The following is a 22940-nucleotide window of genomic DNA, read 5'->3' on the forward strand; positions in this document are numbered from 1 at the left end:
TTCTTCCTTCACCCTTCCCTCGGACCTCTGTGACACAATTACAGTTACTCTAAGAACCTTTCTGTTGGCTTTCACAACACCCTATTCTCCTGCCTGCCTCCTCTCTGAAACCTCTCATTTTGTAAAAGCTCTAGCCAACATTTCCCTTTCCTAAATTTACTCCAGGCTTATTTTCAAAAATTAATGTATTTGTGTTCAGTGCTTATATATCCTATTTCTTAGCTTAATTATTTCAAATGTTTACTTTGAAACTACATTAGAAACTTCCTAAGGTTAGGAACCACAGCTTCGAGTTCTGAATTTACTACTAACTAACTATGTAAGTTGAGTACACCATATAGCACATGACTTGGTACACAGAAATCAAATATTTGTTACTATAGTTTGATTAATTATCAATGGGCAGCATTTACACTTCTAGTTCTGAATTTGTTACTAAATACATAGATTAAGTAACTATAGTACATGGCTTAGTACACATAAGTCAAATATTTGTTATTATAGATTATCAATGGGCAGCATTTACACAAATGTAAAACATTTCTGCAGGTGATTAAATTTTTAACTGATTTGTAACTACCTTCATGGAATGGTGAAAAAATATTATGATAAAAAATGTCACTACAGAAGGAAGAAAATATTTTCATTTTTTTAAAGGAGAAATCAAGTTTTTATTGCTAAATCTCTCATGAGTAACTTTATTTTTCAAATTCTTTCTTTTTTAATGTTTATTTATTTATTTTGAGAGAGAGACTGAGAGAGTGTGAGTGGGGAGTGGCAGAGAGAGAGGGAAAGAGAGAATCCCTCACTGTCAGCACAGAGCCAGACTGGGGAGTGGCGGGGGGGGGGGGGGGAGGTGGTTAATCTCACAACCAGGAGATCATGACCTGAGCTAAAATCAAGAGTCAGACGCCACCCAGACACCACCCAGACGCCACCCAGGCAACCCAGAAGGAGGAAAACATTTTCTTAGCAAATAAACATTTTCACTGGAGATCCTTCTACCGAAAACGTTTGGTGCAAATTCTGCTTTGTTTTTATTTTGACAGAGAGAGAGAGAGAGCAGCATAGGGGCAGGGAGAGAGAGAGACAAAAGATCCAAAGCGGGCTCTACACTGAGAGTGGAGAGCCCAATGTAGTGCTCAAACTCACAAACAGTTAGATCAAGACCTGAGCCAAAGTCAGATGCTTAACTGACTGAGCTACCCAAGCTCCCCTAGCAGATGTCTGGTTTTTATAGATTTTAACTAATTTATATACCAGCGTAGGCAGATATGTATGCATGCTGTTACCTATCTATCAGTTCTCTTTACAAAGTTTTACAGCTGGTTGTATCTCCCATATTGGGACTCTGTAAGTAAGAAGACCATTTCTTATTTTTCTTTCTACTTCTAGTGTCTGACCTGGCGCTTAGAATCCAGACTCTGAGGGAGTGAGCACACAATAATATCTGGCCAGTGACTTTTTAAAATTAATTTTATAATAAATGGAGTATATAAAGCCAGGACAGAAAGCCTAATAATTAGAGGTGTCTCACTGAGTGCTAAACCCGCATATTTTTTTTCTTTCCAAAAGTCATTTTTGGCTCTTACCCGATAGCACATCTTGTGATTACATCTGTTTTCATCTCTATGCAGACTCCTGCTTACAAGGTTTCCTATTTCATCTCAAGTAACATTTTTAGTTGGGTAAATTAAAAGTCGCTTGGTTATTTCCTCATTATAGGTCTCCATGAAAATCCCCAACTTCCATGTCTGAAAAAAATAAAATCTAAAAAAAAAAAAAAAAAAAATCTAAACTTCTTCAAGATCGAATAATACTTCCCCTAATCATTGCCTGCCACAGGTTTGGTCTCACTGAGGTCTCTAAGAATCCAGCACTAAACAAAAATGATTTCCATATAGGGTGGGGTGCTTTTCTTGTTGACTAAAGCTGTCTCACTCCCTTCCTTTTCTCCTTTCTATAAGATACAATTGAAAGAGCCATGGATCAGGAGTGAGAAAACCTAAGTTCTATAGCCCTGTCCAAAATCCACTGCATTATTTATCTGTTATCTGTTGTGAGTCTCAGTTTTCTCATCTGCAAGCGAAGGTACTTGGGTTTTATGTGTGCATCAAATGAGTAAATGTACTTTGTGAACTGTACAGTCCTACCTATAGTGTGATATTACTTATAGAAGCAGAAAACTCTACAAACAAATGTCAACTGAATATAGATCACTGGCCAGTACAGAAAACCCTAGCCTTACCTCTGAGAAAGTGAATCTCTTTTATCATTGGGATCTAGTAACATGCAGTGAGGGCAGGTAGGGGTAGTTAGGGACTGACAGAAAGTTGAAGCTGACTACCCAAAAGAACAGCACGTCACCCAGTTGGGAAAAGAAACATTATGCATCATCATGCAGAAGCATTTTGAGCAACTCTCTGACATTGAACCAACGTTCTCAAAACAAATAATTTACTGATAATTTAATCTTCATCATGTTAGCACAAACAGAGCAACAGTTAGAATAGTCTCGAGGGACAGTCCAAGATATGTAATTTAATTAATTACATTACATTAAATTAATTTTGTATTGAATTACATTGATGCATTCAAGTAACTAAGCATTAAAATAATGTAGGCAATAGGGGCGCCTGGGCAGCTCAGTTGTTTGAGAGCCCTACTTGGGCTCAGGTCATGATCTTGTGGTTTGTGGGTTCAAGCCCTGCGTCAGGCTCTGTGCTGACAGCTCAGAGCCTGGAGCCTGTTTCAGATTCTGTCTCCCTCTCTCTCTGACCCTCCCCCACTCATGCTTTGTCTCTCTCTTTCTCAAAAATAAATATTTAAAAAATAAAATAATTGAGGCAATAAAAATAGTTGATGTATCAAGCATGAACTATCCCAACCTTCCACTCCCACCTCTGGGACCCTCAACAGACTGCTTTCACCTGAAGTTACATCTGTATCTTTGCATCCTTGCATCTAGTGTCAAAGATATAATATCCCCTCATCTCTTTGAGGCTAATCTCTACCTTTACACCAAAACTGTGCCTTTCTATATGCTGGTCAATCATCATTGCCCGTTCTTTCTGTATTTTCAAGATCTCTCTGTCCCTGGGACACTTTCTTTCAGGCTATAAACATCCCATTCTGTCATTTGAAAATAAAATAACACAAACATCCTCACTTGACTCTACCTCCTATCTCAACGATGGTTCTATGTTTCTTCATCACTTCACAAGTCAGCTTTTTTTTTTTTTTTTCAACGTTTTTTATTTATTTTTGGGACAGAGAGAGACAGAGCATGAACGGGGGAGGGGCAGAGAGAGAGAGAGACACACAGAATCGGAAACAGGCTCCAGGCTCTGAGCCATCAGCCCAGAGCCTGACGCGGGGCTCGAACCCACGGACCGCGAGATCGTGACCTGGCTGAAGTCGGACACTTAACCGACTGCGCCACCCAGGCGCCCACAAGTCAGCTTTTTAATGGCTAAAGGAAAAAAAATAATAATCTTTATCTGTTATCTCTACTACTATTAAATACAGAATTTATAAATAATCAATCAATAAATTGTCTAAAAAATCACATTTCTTTTTTTTAAAGTTTATTTATTTATTGAGAGAGAGGGAGGGAGAGAGAGAGAACGAGTGGGAAAGGGGTAGAGAGACAGAGGGAGAAAGTGAGAATCCCAAGCAGGCTCCATGCTGTCAGCACAGGGGTTCGATCTCACAAACCATAAGATCATGACCTGAGCTGAAACCAAGAGTCAGATGCTTAACCGATTAAAGCACCCAGGTGCCCCGCCTCAAAATCATATTTCTAATAATGAATGAGATGATTACGCCTTCCATTCTATGCACCAAGACAGGAAAGTAGCTGCAGTTTTCTGCAGTTTTCCTGCAAAGAAATGCTGATTAATACTTCTTAGTATTTCTTCATGTCTTTTTTCCCCAACTAGATGCACCCTCTTGCTCCTCTCTTGTCTCCATTCTGCTGGTTAGCACACATCCATCATTTATGTTTGGGGTCTCTCTCCTCCAGGAAACCAACCCTTGCTATATTAGAGTAGATACCTCTATGCCATTCTTTTTCACCAAATTTATTACATTATGTTTCACTTTTTTGTTCATATGTTGATTCTCCTCATCATGGATGTTCCTTAAATACCAGCTAGTGTGTTAAATCATCTTTGTGTCCCTAAAGCCTGACTAAAGTCACTATAAATAGATAAATTATAAAATTAACTTTTGTTTCTATTTTGTACACAATATGTAGGCTTTGAAGTATGTATTTATATGAGGCTTCAGACAAAAAGCCACCAAAGATAGCTAACCTATACATAAAAGCTGATTCCACCTAAGTTTACTATTTATATAACAGCTTAGGCAAGATTGAGTAATATAATTAGAAAACAATCTGATAATTAACTGAGAGAAGCCACTTGATTTTGAACCATCAAAAAATATATTTTGCTTGAATTATTTTTTTAATTTTTTTTTAGGGAGAGAAAGAGAGAGCATGTGAGCTGGGGAGAGGGGCAGTGGGGAAGGGAGGGAGACAGAAAGAAAGAGAAAATCTTAAGCGGGCTCCACATTCAGTGTAGAGCCAGATCCCAAGACTCTGGGATCATGACCTGAGCCAAAATCAAGAATTGAACACTCAACCGACTGAGCCACCAAGGTGCCCCTATTTTGCTTAACTTATTAACCACAAATATTTATTGAGTATCTACAATATGCATAGTACTGGAAATGTATTTAACTTTTAAAGAGGTTAGAGTGGGAGAGAGCCAAAGCGTAAGAGACTCTTAAAAACTGAGAACAAACTGAGGGTTGATGGGGGCTGGGAGGGAGGGGGGGGGTAGGTGATGGGTATTGAAGAGGGCATCTTTTGGGATGAGCACTGGGTATTGTATGGAAACCAATTTGACAATAAATTTCATATATTGAAAAATTAATTAATTAAGAGTCAATAAATAAATAAATAAATAAATAAAACTTTAAAAAATAATAAAAATGTATTTAACTTTCTGGGATTTGAGAGATTGTCTTCTTCTTCTTTTTTTTTTTTTTAAGTTTTTATTTAAATTCCAGTTAGTTAATGCACAGCGTAGTATCAGATTCAGGTGTACAATTTAGTGATTCAATATTTACATACAACACCTGCTGCTCATCAAAACAAGTGCCCTCCTTAATACCCATCTTTATTCTCAAGGAGCACATGATAAAACTAAAGATCAATAACATCTATTGATAAATGAAACTAAAACAATGGACAACACAGAAAAGTTTCTTTTGAATGCTAAAGGTGTCATAGAAAGGGGAAGTGCTGACTACTGTCATTTAGACAAAAAGAACAAAGATATCTCGGATAATCAAAAAGGTTTTCAATGGGGCACCTGGGTGGCTCAGTTGGTTAAGCATCCGACTTCAGCTCAGGTCAGGATCTCAAGGTTTGTGAGTTCGAGCCCCACGTCGGGCTCTGTGCTGACAGCTCAGAGCCTGGAGCCTGCTTCGGATTCTGTGTCTCCCTCTCTCTCCGCCCTTCCCATGCTCATGCTCTGTCTCTCTCTGTCTCTCAAAAATAAATAAATATTTAAAAAAAAAGGTTTTTAAGAGAATGCACATCAGACCTGATTAGGATTTGAAGGATTTGTGTGTATGACAAACAGGATGGAATGCAGATGAAGGAGATAATGGAAGAAACACAGGGGAATGACTCTGCTCCGGTGTTCCCTCCTCTCAAATCTTCCCTGACCTCCCATCCCAGCCCTCCACCTCTGAGGTATTGAATAGTAGGGGTGTCTTCCTGGTGCCCCTAGTATCCTCTGTCTATCTCTGTCTCAGCACAGACCACATGATATTGTCCTTTATTTCCCTTGTGCCCATTAGATGATTAGCTCCCTGGGGACAAAGATTAAATATTTGTTTCTGCATCATTCAGAAAAGTGTCTGGTAAACAATAGGTACTCAGTAAATGTTCACTGAATAATAAATAAATGAAGGAATGCAAGTAACTGCCTCATCGGTGTGTGGTGAGAATATCTTCTGTAGAGAAAAGCAAGTCAAAACCACCAGCAGCATTATTTGTTTTTTAAAAAAAGTCAAAAATTTCAGAATCATCTGAATTAAATTCTAATGTCACTAACACACTTATAATAGCCTTTGAGGGGGATTTATATTCCCCCCAAAAGTAAATTATGACAAGTGCTATAAGATGACCAAGTGGATCTCACTTATCGAAGAGTACATTCATCTAGAACCTGACAGTTCTTTCCCACTGGCCTCTGTGATTTGAACATGGAGGTGAGCATTTGTGAGTATTTTAATCTTTTCAGATTTTTAACCTAAATTTTTCATGCACCTGAATTAGACACATACTTCTTATAGAGACAATTTTAAAAGGGCTGTTTTCTACCCCTAGGATATCTGGGAGCAAAATTCTAGCAGGACTTGGGGACATAAATGTTTACAAGACTCAGTCAGTGTTGTTGAAGGAAGGAAACTGGGAAAAGAAGCATAGGAATGGAGTCTCGTTTTCCCTGAAAAAAAAGGACATGCAGCATGTTCCAAAAGTCCTGTGTGTAAGAAATATCAATGGGACAAATCAAATCTTCTAGATATTCAAACTAAACATGTACATATCTCCCAACAAACATAATTGCAAAAAAATAATAAGGACTCCAGAATAAGTTTAAAATATGGACTCAAGAACAAGCATGACTACCCCATGATCTACTCCTCAGGTGAAATCCCATAGCCTCTTAATTCTTCTTCTCCTTTTTTTCCTTTTTTTTAAAGTCTGGAAAGAATAGCATTTTAGTAGGTTCAATTGTCAGGAAAAGTAGACAACATTCCCGCTACAAAGACAAATCCATCAGTTATGAGATTGAGAGTATACGATGCTGCTTAACTTTGACCGCCTATTCCGCCAAAAAAATATCTAAAGAACATGGAGTCTTAACGGTTGTAATGGTGTAATACAATGCATGACACATTTACATATTTTCTCTGTCGTTGGAAAGCTCAAAATTATACGAAACCCACACAATTTGAGGCCATAGTACCATAATTTTTTTCCATAAGCTCCTTTTAGAAATTTTGCCTAGAAACTTTGCTTTTAGACACTTCTCTAGAAACTTTGTTGTAAAGCCATTCACTAAAAAGCATACCATTTTCCAAAGTTATAAATTGGAAGTTGTATTCCTGAGATGAACCCATAGTTAGGTGAATAACCAGAAACCTGGATAAGAACTATCAAATCTTAATTTAAAAGTACAGCAACACATCGTTTACAGAGACTATGCGTGATATCTCAATCTACCCAAAGAATGCACAAGAGTCCTCACAGTAGAGCACAAACCTGACCTATGTGAAGTAACTTTATGTAAACCTTCTACAGTCACAGATTTTCAGGGCAGGAAGTGTCTCTGGGTAATATATCACAGGTTTTACAAAGAAGGAAACTGAGGCCCAGAGAATTTACGTCACTTCCACAAAATCACCAAGTTAGTTCATGATAGAGCTGCAATTAGAATGAGATTTCCTGTCCTGCTCCAGTCTTAATCTAGAAGCTTTTCTTTAAAATTACTTCAACAATTTATTCATGAAAGAAAGTAACAGTCTATTTAGTTGAGGCCCTCATCTCTTTAACTGCATGTTTCTCTCTGTACAAGTAGAGAGTCTTAAAATATACCAGAAAGTAGACAGGCCTGAGGGCTGATGGAACCTTTGTCTAAACACTTGGCTCAGATTGTTGTGGATATTTGTCACCAGTTTAAACTTTTAGTTCAAAGTCACCTTCTGACCTAGGGAAAAGAGATACCATGCTACAAACAGGCCCTTAGAGCTTAACTTTGATTTTGAGACAGGCTTCCTGATGAGAGATGAATAGGGGAAAAGTAATGATAATAGTGGAATCAGCTTTCTGCCAGGAAGCTACATTTTTGCTTGTAGAGAGACTACAGTCCAATTATATTACAAGAATCATGGTGGGTTTTTTTTTCCATCTGATCTGTTTACCCTCACATCAAAGCCTCTGTTCTTATTTTCTCCTTTTCTGGGGCTTTGGGAGGTTCCTAGATAGTTACATAAGCAGGTATTTCACTTTCCTCAATTCGAGATTTAAAAAAAGAAAAAACACTAACTTTGCTTTCTTTCACTTCTATGGAGAGTCTTATATTCCTTTGGAGCATTAACATGATCATTTGCTTAAAAGAAAACATTTAGTCTGCATTCAGCTAACTGTTCATCACAGCAAAGGCATGCTAAGATAATAACACTACCCTTACATTGGCCTTTCTAGCTAACCATAGAATTTCCACACATACTATGAATTCTTTATTTTGAACCTGAGAAGTGATAAAATAAAAAATATTATTCCTGCTTTATAAATGAGGAAATTAAGGCTCCAAACGTTGTATTTATAAGAAATTTATAAGCAAAGAGTCAGGACTTTATTCCAGTCATCCAGCTCAGGGCTAGAGCTCTCTAGGTCCCACTGCCATGTTGAGTTAGTAGAAGCTGAGTGACACACACACAGCGCCTTCCTTACCCTTCAGTGGCCACCCAGGTGGAGGCGCCTGCTTTCTCTCACAAAAACATTGCCCAGTGTTCAAATAAGTATGTCTTGACATCAGTAAAATTTGAGGAAAGTAAACAGAATTGTTATATATTAAGGATAGTTTCACTTTTCTTGAACAACTCTACCTGAACCAAATCTGCAAACAGTTGCCAAAATCATTATATTAGAAAAAAAAGAATAAAATTAAATGAGTATGTATACTGCCAAGTTTGTGAAATGCATCCTGATACCAAAGTATAACTTTCAGGGTTTTTACTGCTTTGCTTTTCCTAACTTGCTTTGTGAATAATCAAGAGTTGGGCACAGTCCTGTCTCAAGGGAAAAACACGAGATAAATAAAAATTCTTTATTGCCCTTGCAAGCCTCCCAGTTATACCTCTCCCTCCTAACCACCTCTTCTGCCCCTGCACCCCCCAAACTTTTTCCTATAAAACCTAGTAACTGGGAACAGATTGATGGAAATTATTTCAGTTATGGAGAAGGCAGTCTGCAATGGCCTAATCAGGGAATCTATCCAAAGTATTAATAATATCTGTTTTTCTTCAGTGCCTATAAAGTGCCATGAATTTTAACTCAATTCTTCAATATGCAAATGAAAAAAACTGAATCTCAAAGATGAGCAACCTGCTAAAGTTCACAAGGTTACCAGGCAAAGTCAGGACTCAAATGTCAGACTCCAAAGACCCACGCCCTATTAACTGCTTATTGAAAGTGAGTGGAAAAGGAGAAATTCGAAGCATAGAAATTGTTAACTGTTAAAAACCCTAAGTATTGAAAAATGGCAATACGCGGGAATTGAGGGAATTTCACAGAATCAAAAAAAATCTCACTATGAAACAATGACCTATTCCTTTTTGTCCACAGGCTTGTTTGATAGTATATATGCTATTGGCTAAAAAAAAAAAAATAGATATAGTATTGTGGTAGTGTTTATTTATTTTATTCTAAAATGGCTACATTTGAGGAACATAGAGTAAAAAAATAGAGGAATTAAAGAACAGAAATTAAGAGATATCACAAACTTCCCCAACCTCTTTAAAATTCTAAATAAATCTCACAAGACATGATACAATCATGAAGTCTCATGTTAGCTTGGTGCCTGACACTTCAGTGTATTACAATGAAGTTAATTCGCACCCTTACATAACCACAGAGAACCCATCCTTCCATGCTTTTATGCCTTCCATAGGATGCACTATCATAGGGTTCTATCCTGAAGAAACTCAAAGTTCCTCTTCAGAAACAAAGGGAATCTGGTGGGCAAATTTCCATTTTGATTATACTAAGGCAACTTTTAGTTTCTATTAGAATGGATCTGAAGTGATTTTAATGTCTTGATTGTGGAACCTTCCATGGGCAAGTACAGAATGTCCAGGACAGCCATGTTTCATCCACCTAAAGCGTGAGTCTCAGAGTCCATCTGATGATACTGGAGTTTTCATCCACAGCCATGATGTCCACTGATTCTGATGGCCAGAGAATAGTGAAAAAAAAAGGTTGCAAAAGGCAAATTACCATATAATGGCTCTCATTATAAGGGAGTAATATTACTAACACTATGCATTAGAATAGTAACTAGGGGGGCGCCTGGGTGGCGCAGTCGGTTAAGCGTCCGACTTCAGCCAGGTCACGATCTCGCGGTCTGTGAGTTCGAGCCCCGCGTCGGGCTCTGGGCTGATGGCTCAGAGCCTGGAGCCTGTTTCCGATTCTGTGTCTCCCTCTCTCTCTGCCCCTCGCCCGTTCATGCTCTGTCTCTCTCTGTCCCAAAAATAAATAAACGTTGAAAAAAAAATTAAAAAAAAAAAAAAAGAATAGTAACTAGGGGAGCATGTATTATATATTAGTTTCCTATGGAGTAGGAAAGAAAAGGACAACAAACAGTAAGTTCTGATAGGAGAACAGGCTCCAAGGAAAAGTCTGTAATTTAAGGCAAAATTTGGGAAGGTGACATCCAGGTGGAGTTGCAGTGAGACCCTGATTTTCATGCAGAATTCTGAATGCTTTCCCTTCAAACAGAAAGGAGGCTGAGAGCATATTTTCCTAAAACAAAACAAAGCAAAATAAAATAAAAGTCATCTATTTCCAAGTTGTTTTTTCTAGAACTGAACCTGCTCTTTCCTCTAGGACTTTGCAACATTGCCTCCATAGAACAGATGTGGAAAGAAGACAAGGTAGCTCAGGTAAGTGTTCCTTTGGCAAGTTTATGGAACATACTTATCTATATGCTGCAAATGCCAAAATAACATTTAAAAGTACAAGTTTAATTATCAATATTTTATCATCCTCTGTGTACCAAACCATCACGAGCCTTGCCAATGGAACTTCAAATGCATTCACTGATTAATCTCTATAGCACTAATTCTGTTTCAGTTTTGTCTCTTTCTCTACATAAAGGAATTACCCCACTTTTTTAAAAAATAAAATAAGCAGATTGCAAGAAGACTGAATTCTTCCCAGGCTAATGAGAATTCCATTTGTTCGGGAATTTATTAGTTGTTTCTCAGCAAAATCCAGTTCAGTTTTACGATGCTTGAGGGAGAAAAATAAAAGCACAAACCCTTGCCTAATCTCATCAGTGGACACCACGACTTGAGGGGATATGGGAAATGGTTGGAGAAAGAAGTGACATTTTGTATGAATACTCAGAAAGACATAACACTTATAGCACCTGAAGGTCTGAACACAAGAACTCTGATGAAGTGTTCAGTTGTTCCTCCTTCAAGGGCCCAAGGTTATTTTTTTTTACCAGTATAAACTTGTGTAAAAGAAAGTTCTTATATCAGAATCACTCATTTACCTTGGAATGACCAGTACCCTTCTGCCTTCTCAAAATAAAGTATAAGGCTTGTTTATAAAGCTTCAGAGATTTAGTGTTTATAGCCAAAGACCTGAAAACTAGGCAGGTTTTTTGCAGTTCATCTACTATGACAATCAATTAACTTCACTGTCCACCAGCCCATCCTACCAGAAATTCTAGTTCAAAAATTAGCACTAACATGAAAAACATGGTGTTCTGAATTAAACTGTAACTTAATCATTTCTTCAATATAAAGCTCTGCAAAGAATGAGACAGAAATGTCTTAAAAGTAATTTCAAACTAGGGGCATCTGGGTGACTTAGTCAGTTAAGCGTCCGACTTTGGCTCATGATCTAGTGGTTCCTGAGTTCGAGCCCCGCATCGGGCTCTGTGCTGACACCTCAGAGCCTGAAGCCTGCTTCTGATTCTGTGTCTCCCTCTCTCTCTGCCCCTCCCCCACTCATGTTCTGTCTCTCTTTCAAAAATAGATAAACATTAAAAAAATAATTTCAAACTAGCATAAATGAATCGGATAGGTTCCTCTACCTCAGGAGCAATAAGCATACAACTACTATTTAAGATAAATAAAAAGATTAAAGCTCTATAAATGAATTTATTTGCTATGGAAACCATCCATATTTTTAGAATTCCATAATGAAAAAAAAAAATCTAAAGCTGATGGCCACAGAACAACCATACTGGATAATAAAGATTTAGTTAAAGAAATTCATAGCTACAAATTATCTGGTAAAATTCCATAAGCGCGCCTCCCTCTAAGTCAAAACCATCATTTTATTAAAGTGTGAAAAACTGGGAAGAATGAAAAGTGCAGCAAACTAGGGAAAGCATGAGTGTGAATAATGTGCCTACTTCCTACACAGTTTCTGCTTTCTGGAGTAAACTTCACAAAAATCTCCTGGGAGTAGGAGTGAAGAAACCAGCAACCTTTGGAAAATGAAGAGACTTGCTGCGAAGTCTGGGAAAAGATAGGTCACCCCACTTCTGTATCCAAATAGTCCTGGAAGCTGCCTTGTAAATCCCTGTGCAGTGAAGCAATTCCTCTCATTGCAAATGCAACCCAGAGCAATGCAGTTTGGAAAATAAGCTTCCAATTTTTAATAGAGATTTTTATGACTCTCATATTTTCAGAGAATAAACTCTGAAATAGACATAGCTGGTAGACAGGCATGAGGTAGCACTGGGGCATGGAATGAATCGTGCTTGGCTTGCTCACACACTGGAAACCATTGCACAGAATGAAATGTGTGTGTGGGGGGGTGTGAAACAGGAAGTGGGGGGTGATGCTTCAGACCACATGGCCATGAGACAGTCTCCAGTCTGCAGTGGAAAGATGTTTTTGTTTCTTTTGTTTTTTCCCATAGTAAACCTATATAAGGAGCCAATACAGTAAAACTCTACTGTTTGAAGAATAAAAATTTTAAATAGGTTTAAAATATAGCCCAATTAGAAATCAGGTAAATACATCGATGTATTATCAAAATGACCATAATACAATGGTAGGTAAAATTTGCATTTTAAGTTTTACACTAGACGTTCATCTCTTTGAGAACAAAAGTTGTTTATTTTTCCATACTAACAGTTTCATCGTCATAATCACCCAATAAGCATTTATTATTATTTCTATGTTATTAAGTAGTAATGGAATAATAATATCAACTATCATTTAATGAGCTCCTGCTATTTGCTAGGAGCCATACTATATAGGTGGTTTATATGTGGGATAGTGTTCATAATAATTATTTGAGGTAAACATTATCATTCTAATTGTATACATAAATAAACTAAGACAGAGAAATAAAAAAAATTGCTCAAGAATATGCAAATTTGCAAAACCTGAGTTTGAAATAAGTGCACTGATACTTGAATAAATGGCAGGGGGAAAAAAAAAAAGAAGGGCACCTGGATGGCTCAGTGGGTTCAGCACCGACTTTGGCTCAGGTGATAATCTCACAGTTGGTGACTTCGAGCCCCGCATCAGGCTCTATGCTGACAGTGTAGAGCCTGAAGCCTGCTTCGGATCCTATGTGTCCCTCTCTCCCTGCCCCTTCCCCTGCTCGTGCTCTGTCTCTCTCTCTCTCTCTTTCTCTCTCAAAAATAAAATAAACATAAAGTAAAATAAAATAAATGGTGGGAATTTTTTTTTAGATTTTAAAAATTAATATTCCATTAAATTAATAATGGAATAACTATCATGTACCTAATACATAAAATGAATTCATAACATGGAGTGGAATCTGAAAAGCAGAGGTAAAAAAAGGAAAAGTGCATGTGTGTATGTGCAGTGGGAGGTCAAAACTACAAGCAATTTCTTATTTTGAGACATGGAGTTACAGCTGATCTGACTCACATTCTAGAAACAGGCCAGATCTTAGAAGGTCTTGTGTGCCATGCTTAGGAGCTTGAACATTATTCTTTCTCCAAATTATTGGAGTCAATGGAAGGTTATAGGGAAGGTAATGATGTGATCAGATTTTAGGTTTTTTGATTTAGATTTTTATATCACAGTGGCAACAGAAGAGGTCTATACACATGCAAGTGGGAAGTGGCCACACAGGAGGCAAGGCAGGGAATTTAAATGCTACTGCAATTATCCAGGGATATAATGTAGGCCTGAACTGAGGTGTTTGGAGAAGGCAGGGAGAAGAGGTATATTGAGGAAATATTTAGTGGATAAAACGGAAGAATTTAGTAACTGATTGGAATTTTGCTGGAGTGACCAGGTAAGATGATGTTGCCATTAACTGATATAAGGAATACACAGGAAAAATGATCTTGTCTTAGGGGAAAGATAATGAGTTGAGTTTTAGATACACTGAACTTGAAGTGGTTATGGCCCATCAGTGGAGAATTCTGAAGTTCATGTAGAAGTTCAGGATTGGAAAGAGATTTGAGAATTATCAGCAGTTAGTTGTTAAGCAAAACCCTGAGAGTGATTGATTCCTAGATGGATCTAGGAAGAGAATATACAGGGAAGACCAGTGAACTAAATCCTCTGAGAAAACAAAGTGCTAAGGGAAAAAAGGAGAGAAGGAGCCCATGCTGAGAAGAAAAGGTAAGGTAGCTAGAGGAAGGGCTTTCAGAGAGTAGTCTTTCAGGAAAGCTGGAGTGGTTAATTGTATCAAATAAAGGCGAAAGGCCTGATAAGACAGGTAAAAGGAGCCCACTGGAAACATCGCCATTTTCGTCTTCATCTTACTCCACTAGCTTCACTGGAATGGGGCAGGGAGCAGGCAAAAGTCAGAGTACATAGGGATGAGTGAGGGCATGGAAGGAGAGACAGAAAACTATATTACTCTTTTAAAGCAGGCAGGGTAAGAATTAAGAAAGGGTGGGAGCCACACAGGGGCCCTGGGAGAGAGCTGAGATTGTTTATAAGATAGCGGGAAAAGCACCAAAGAAAGAGAGTGGTTGTAGTTATAGAAAAGAGAACATGATTGATGGAGCAAGTTCCTCTGGGAAATGGAGAATAAAGAAAGTACAGAAGAGGAACAAATCCAGAAGTTTTCTCAAAATAAATTCAAAGATTAGGTAAAGTAAAAAATATACCACTAAGGTTTGTATCGGTGATGACTGAAATCAGATTGTAATATCACTCTCTGTGTCTCATTTAAGTGCTCTAAAATTACCTTCAGGTAATTTTCCCAAATGATCTGCCTAGGAGTCCCATCAGATTGACAGGGGTGTGTACATTATCCCTGATTTTAGATGAGGACTCAAAGGCTTGGTGAGACTAAAGGACTCTCTCTCTCTGCAGGTTGCAAAACAGCTAAATAGCAGAGATGGACCAGAACCCATGTGTTTTCCCAGTGATTGTTGGACTGGGCTTCCTTTCCTTACTACAGTATGCAGACTGCAATAAGTCTATGATGCTTATGTTGCAAGCAACATTTCCACTGAAAATATATTTGTTGCCTCTTGAAACTGGGTTTATAACTCTGATTGAGCAGACACCCAAAAAAGAAAAAAAAAAAAAAAAAAAAAAAAAAAGAGAGAGAGAGAGAACTGTGAGACTGTCTTTTCTCCTTCCTAGGAGAAACTTAAAAAAAAAAAAGGATGCAAACATTTTTGAGTTTGAACATTATACCATAGAGCTATAGGGACAAGTTTCCATTAATTCATTAATCTTAATTTATTAATATTGTTAATATCACTACCTTCTCTGTAGAAGGCAACATGGGGATAAGAAAAATCTTGCATTATTGTGATTTATCTTATACACTGTTCCTTAGAGAATATATTATGTATAAGATGAAAACAACTTGATTTCTTTGGAAGGGCTTAGTTTTGAACATCAATAAAATATAATAAAAACATCAAAGCTGCCAATGTGGCCACAATTTTAAGGCATAATATTCCATAAGACAGTCTGCTCCTCTCGTCAAGCAAATGCAAGAGTAGATTAAAAATATTGTTTTAAAAATATTGATTATAACAGCTCAACAGTCTTAAAGGAAATTTAGATGAAATACATGTAAAATTTACATGGAAAGAAATTAGGAGGAAAACTGAATTGTCAATATCTTCCCAACTCCATTGTTTTATACAAACTTGTACAACTTGCCCAAATTTATATAATAAAATCAATTCATAACTAATAATTTTAGTCTTTTCCTCTATCATTATTACATCTTTCATATGTAAATCTAAATTTTTGAATGTTGTGATTCAAAACAAAACATAGTAGGTCAAAAAATGACTGATTTTTAAACATTTTATGAATGTGATAAAAGGCCACTGATGATGTATGGATTGTCCTTCAAGTAGGAGAACATTGTTTAAAAAAGATTTTTTTCTGTGGCCATAGATTAACATTATTCCAAACTTGTAAGTCCCAGCTACTCAAAACAAAGATTTCTCTTTGTGTTTTTACCTCACAGTCAGCATTATGTGCATTTCTAGACTGACCAATACAATGAATTTTAGACCTGTGGTGAAAAAGTGTGCTAAAAATGTGAAGACAGGAAGCAAGAGAGAAAATGAAAATTATATAACCACCTGGAAATATATTTTAATAAGATGTACTCATTGCATAGTAGAATGATTTACCTAACTGCCGTGAAGAAGATTTGGGCATTGAGTTATTTTTCCAGAAATGATGGTGAATTTGCCACAGTTTCTCTGCAAACTTTAATTAGGCAACTTTGTAAGTGAAAGGAATAAGTAGAATAGCAAGTTATTTCTACACCACAGTTGTGTAGTCTTGGAACAAGAAGCCAACTGGTCCACGTCAATATCAAAAGGATGTTAGGCAGAGATGCAGTATAGTGGTTAACCAACAGGAATCAGAATCACCTAGAGAATTCCCAAATCCCATCCAAACCATCTACATCAAGATATCTGGAAAAGAGGGAAGCCTAGAATCTATATGAGTAACAAGCTCTTCAGATGATTATTCAGCCAGCTCAACGTGGATCTGTGGATTGCTTACCCACTAACCTAAAGAGTCATGGTCAAAGCACATGTTGTTCTGTCAATATAAAAACTTATCTGTATCTATCAATCTACCAGTCTACATCTATAGAGAGAGATATAGTCTTCAAAATAAAGCCTCACTTTAGTTTGGATAAAAGTTATAGGTACTTCTAAATGTATTTTAAAAGAATTAGAAAGCAAAAAGCTGCAGTCTAATTTAAGTGCCATCCAATGTTCTTGGCTTCATGGACTACTTGGAAGTGACCAATAACAAGGGTACATCTGGTCACACAACTATATCCTGCCCAGTGAAACTAGATCTATTCCAATGAAAGTGGGTGACAGTTACACTCATTGCGGTTGGGACTATATTTGCCTCCTAACAGCTATTCTCTCTTTTATTTCTTTCGTAACATAATTCTATTCAGTAGAGTATACTGCTAGTGCTACTCACCTAAAAGACTGCATTTCCCAGCCACCCTTGTAGCTTTGTGTGACCATATGACCGAATTCTGGCCACAAGTAAGTTGAAATGGGATGAAGACTTAATAGTCTCCATGAATAAAGAGAGAATCACAGCCTTCGTCTCTCATCCTCTATCCAGATGCCTGGAAAGTAAATGTAACGGCTGGAAATTCAGCAGCCATCTAAGACCATAACATCAAGGATTATACCCCAGGAATATGAGAGTAGAGAACTAGAAAGAGACGGGGTCTTTGATGACTTTGTAGAGCTAATATACCAGCCTTTCACTACCTAACTAAAACTTTCTTTTATTAAAAAAAAAAAAAAAGCACTTTAAAAAAAATTTAAACAATTGCATTCTGGTATATGCAGCTGAATCTAGATTAAAACATCCACTATGAAAGAAAAGGTTGTATGTCCTACATAATCCAAAGTATCTATTTCAATAGTAATGAGTTTAAAACAATTTATGAGTTTTCAAGTATCTTAAGCTATGTATTCATATTCTCTACTTCCTATAAAATGATTCAATCCAAGTACTACTTAGTAATGTACTCAGTACCATTTAAAACGATCTGGGCCAAGTAGTACTAAGTAATGAGCACTTGTGTCTTCAAGTTTGTATTATAATAATGAGATAAATGGTAGATGTGACATAAAAATGGAAGAAACCATGATATAAAAAGGACTCTGAGCCCTTCATCTCTTAGTAATCAGAAGCTGGCTTGGGTCCAGGATATCAGTGTAGGGTTGCAACAAGAGGGTTGCAAATTTGTGGTCCATGAGCCAGACTTGGCACTCAGAGATATTGTATTTGGCTTATGCAATGCTTTCTGGAAAACACTGGTTTTGAATGCCTTAAAGTGGGCACATGCATCTTCAGTTCTCCACAGGCCCATCATCCCCTGTTGATATACAAACACTCACTTGCTTCACCTGTTTATGTCACCTACCTGGTCTCTGGAAATAAATGGTACAATGTTGCACCTTTCCTTCTCCCCATTCTTTCTCTGTTGTTGAAATCAACAATTCATATCAAAGATTATATTCTCAGATTAAGTCTGTCCATTTCTAATAACAAAAATGTGCATAACTCAATAGGTGTTAGACCTTTGTTTAGGAGTATAAAAATCACTATAAATTCATAGTATTTTCTCCTAGAAAAAACAAATGGGGAACCTTTTAAAGCATCCCACCACCACCATCACAAACACATATACCCCAAAAATCATGAAAAGCTGATTTTGTCTTCTTAACTCTGCTTCTTGTTACTGAATAGTGTCAACCAAAGTTAGCCCAACTTCCCTTCAGTTCTTAGGAATGTGAAAAATGAATTCAGTTCTTATATTTTTGATAGGTAGTAATTATCTGGGCCTATATGTCCCAAAACTTTATTTATTTACTCTTATCTCATCATTCATAAGTATTTCTATCAGGCAGACATTGTGCTTATGTTGACATTTCTGGTAAATAAACACAGTCAAACAGATAGTATACCTTGAAGTCTTGAAAAGAAAACTATAAAAGCTTGTAAACATGTAGTTACCTGTGATAACACGTGTCTACATTTCAAAGGGGACATATTTTTACACAAAATCACTACCACATTATATCACTTAGTTATAGCCAAAATTTGAAAAATATACTTGTTTTGCCTGTGAACCTTAGCTATTTCTTTAGTTTAAAGCATTTACTTGAACTTACTCTTCCCCAAACTTAAAATCACATGGAGTTTCAAAATTCTGACACTGTTATTAAGCTTGTGTCAAGCCTGAACAGGGGGAATAAAGTATTGCCAAGTATCCATTCAATATAACTGAAACCAAAATATGAACAGTAAGTAAGTACAATACAAGTTACAAAACTCTGAATATACTAGATTCTGGAATTCTTGTGTATATTACCTTTAATTTGGGCCATACAACTTTCTATTGCTATTGAATTTTTATCACATATTTTCTCCTGGGTTGAGTAATAAAACAGAGGAATTTAAGTTTTACCATGTGTATGTACGGAATTATACTTTTTCTGTAAAATCTGATGTTTGGGATTCCGATTGCTGTGCTGTTTGGTTATATAGGGGGAAGAGGGGTTGGTATGGAGATGGAGACTGTTTTGCACCAAATATAAAATTTCTAAAATTTAGGTAAATTAATATTAGAAAACATTAAACTCTCCTTATTTTTCAATAACACCTACAGAGTAATTACAATTATTTGGGAAAGTCTTTTAACATATGCCTATTCCATATACCTTATGAAACACTCTTTTCATTTATTCACATGATCAATTATTTCCACACTTTATAAAAGTAAGTTGTTTATTTTAAAGTATATTGACATGGAAAATTGTGTTAATTAAGTTTTAAACTAAAGTTGTTGATTGTTTTGGTGGGGGAGGGGAGTGAACTGTTCCTTTTATAATTAAATTTGCTATTTCTATTGTAATTTTTCCATATTTTTTCCTCCCCTTTCCTGACTCCTAGTACCTATTCAATTATTTTCACCTCCCCTCCAAACAACTAATGTTTTTCACACCATTTCAAAGAAACTCAACAGTTTTACCTTTTATGAATTGCCTCGTTTTTTAAAACATAAAAAGTAACGTAAAAAGTTACAAGATTTTAGAAAGTGCCCCCTCTATGGGACTCTGGACAGATTGTTGAGTATTCATCTCACATTCTTATTTTCACTCTTTAAATGATTTTTAGACCTTGTGGCCTGTAGATTAATTTTATGAACATCTTCAGAGCAAAAATACACAGAAGCAGGTATTAAAAAATATACACACACATATGCATATATCTGTATATATATATATATATATATACACTCAAAATATATATAAAAGACAATAACAGAAAAGTTTAAATGTGCTAAGTTTTAAAAGCTTGAGTTTGATGTTAAATAGTTATGAAAATGTATATGGTCTATTATGAAAAAAAACATGTCTGGAGAATAAGGATTTAATAACCAGTGGAACCAATTTAAATGTTTTCTTATATTCTATAGCAGCCATGCGTTTTTGCTTAACCATACCATGCCACCCAACTCTAACCATGAGCAAATTGCATACGAAAAAAAAATCGGTAACCAGGCAAGATTTGCCTTAAATCATTAAAAAGAAATGAAACTTGTGTCTAAAGGATAATGCCCATGCAAATACTCCATGATAAATACATTATATATAAGGCATGCCGATTTGCAGCCTTCCGCCATCCAGCAGGGAGCCACCACTGTCCTGATAATCAAGTCAGTAGGGTGGGAAAATACCACTGTTTAAGAAATCTGGCTTCTATCAGCCTCTGTCACGGACAAGTAAACGAGACTGTCTCTCAGTAAGCAAAAGTGGTTTAAGATCACAAATGAAAATGGGAAAGAAGTAAAAGCCTGTAAAGAGAAAAGAATAAGGAGCCAAAGACAAAGAAAAATCAGTTATCAGAGTGGCTGCAGAGGTTTTTCTAAACAAAGAATTGTATGAAGCAGCTGAAGTTCCGTACAAAAAAGACTCCACCCTACCCAGCTCCTGCTGCGACTTTTCCTTGCTCTGAAAACTCCAGCCCACAGAACAGAACTCCTCTGGCTAAAAGTGCCTTTAGTGCTCCGTTTTAAGCACTCTCCATTTCTTTTAAAGTTCCCACTGTCCACATTCAGGCAAAAGGACTTCTCCTAGGGTTTCCCAGAAACATGCAGCCCAACGGCAGATGGAGAAGCTCCGCATTTACAAATATCCTGATTGTCTTCCGAGAGAGAGCCGTTTCCCAGGTGCAAATCTGTCAGCCCCCTTCTCAACTTCAAACCAGAACTTCCTCTTCACGCTCTTCCTTCCCGAGGCTTAACATTCCACCTATTTCCCAAACCGTGCAGTAAACACCACAAGCAAAGCAAACAGCAAACTCACCATCCTCGCCTTCTTCCTGGGCTTTTATTGAGACAAACTGCCCTAATAAAACAGTAAGAATGAGGAGAGGTCTTGCTTCCACCCAGTTTGCCATCATGTCTAAATATTAGACATGTGGGTCCTCCTGGGAGTGAAAAGTAGATTCTAAGGTTATTGTAGCACCATGAAGTCAGCTGCGGGCTCTTTTAGCACCAGCCCCAGGGCAGCCTTTGCAAACCCCCTTTTTCAGCACCAGCTCCAGCACAGTCTGAGAAAACTTTTTTCAAGCGATGCAGCTTTAAATAGGAAGAATGCTGCCTCCACTTCTTTTCCTGCCCCTTTTCAGCTTGTTCAGGCTCATAACCATCCAGTGTCTGCCAAGCAACGGTCTGATTGATGGTAAACAACCAAATCAGAACACGCGCCTCTGTGCCTTGAACTGTCCCTACTTCACTTATGTTTTAAACACAAATGAGGGCTTAATCACAGGAACAAATGTTTATTTCTCTTTCTCTTTCTTTCTTTCTTTTGTTTTTTAACAGAAAGCCTGTTAGAAGGAAATAGTCCTATTCTCCCCTCCCTAATCCTTCCCCCAGACACACACCCCTTCACTTTTTTCCCTATAAGCTACACAGCCTTTTTGCCTACTCTTTGGTGTCTAGATAATTCAGGACTCTTGTCTACCTTAAACTTTCAAAGGATCAAATTTTAACCCTTTCTTTTCACTGAAGAGGAAGTATTCTTGTCTCCTTGACAGACTGTGTTTCTTTTTCCAGATTCAGTTTCTTTTCCCAGATTCTGGAAGGGGACTATTAAAACTGTGCCCAGGTAAGCTTCAGGTGAAGGAAGCTGCTTGAGACGAATGAATTTGTGATGCATCCTACTTTGAATTAAGATGATCTCCGCATTTCTCCACATCTCTTGTTTAGTGGAACACATCTGCAGATCCCTCTTGGCCCAGAAAGTTTTATTATGTAGAAAACTAGTCGACTAGGTTAGTGTAGAGGAATGGGAAGTATACTGCATTTGGATCCAGCAAGTCTCATTTTCAACAACAGCTCTGCCACTTACCAATTTCGTAAACACAAAGTCCTTTATCTCTGGGCACTCCCATTTTCTCATTTGAGAAAAGGGCACTGCCTTGACCAGTGTTTAAGGTTTAGGGACACTAAAATGAGTAGTGTATTATTAACTAAGTTCCAAATTGCAAAGAGCTACATAAGAGTCGATGGTGGAGTTATTATTCCTACACCAGTCTTTCAGGGACTGTGGTAGTCCCAGTTACACATGCCCTTTAAGAGCGATATTCACGAATTTTTGTGCCACCCCTCTTGCTTGCCAAGATCTTAATGATCTCTGAGTGTTGTACATGATCTAATACATTCACTGCCTTGAGTACACCTAGACCCAGAATGGCTGTCCTATACAATACAGGTGAGTCAACTGCTTATAGTAACTACGCAGTGATCAGGTACCTTGCACCATACGAAGCACTGAGGGAGAAAACGACACGAAATAACTGAAGGCCTTGTCCCACTGTCATCAAGGAACACAAGTAGATGCTAAAAAAGATAAATTTACATGAAACAAAGAAACATAAGCCAGAGCATATAAATACATTGGGGAGTGCATTAAGGCCAGTAGAAATTCAGAGAAAGGACAGATTATAGAGTGCAATTAGTTAAGTAATACATGATCACTTTTAATAGAAGAAATCCAAGAACCTTTGAATTTTAGCTGGGAGGTAGAATCTCTGGAGAAATATTCCAGAGGGGCTCAACTCTCCAAGCACCTTGAGAC

General features: G+C 37.3%; 1 protein-coding gene across 1 annotated transcript in view; it reads right to left on the reverse strand.

Annotated features, from left to right (window-relative positions):
- Window positions 1–21451, reverse strand: part of COL5A2 (collagen type V alpha 2 chain) — a 147235-nt gene extending 125784 nt beyond the window's left edge. The window contains exon 1 of the mRNA XM_030324729.1: window positions 21162–21451. Coding sequence (XP_030180589.1) covers window positions 21162–21258 — 97 coding nt within the window. The 5' untranslated portion in view covers window positions 21259–21451. The remainder of the gene's footprint in view (window positions 1–21161) is intronic.
- Between the last annotated feature and the right edge of the window lie 1489 nt (window positions 21452–22940).

This window comes from Lynx canadensis, chromosome C1 (assembly GCF_007474595.2).
Source record: "Lynx canadensis isolate LIC74 chromosome C1, mLynCan4.pri.v2, whole genome shotgun sequence".
Classification (NCBI taxonomy): Eukaryota; Metazoa; Chordata; class Mammalia; order Carnivora; family Felidae; genus Lynx; species Lynx canadensis.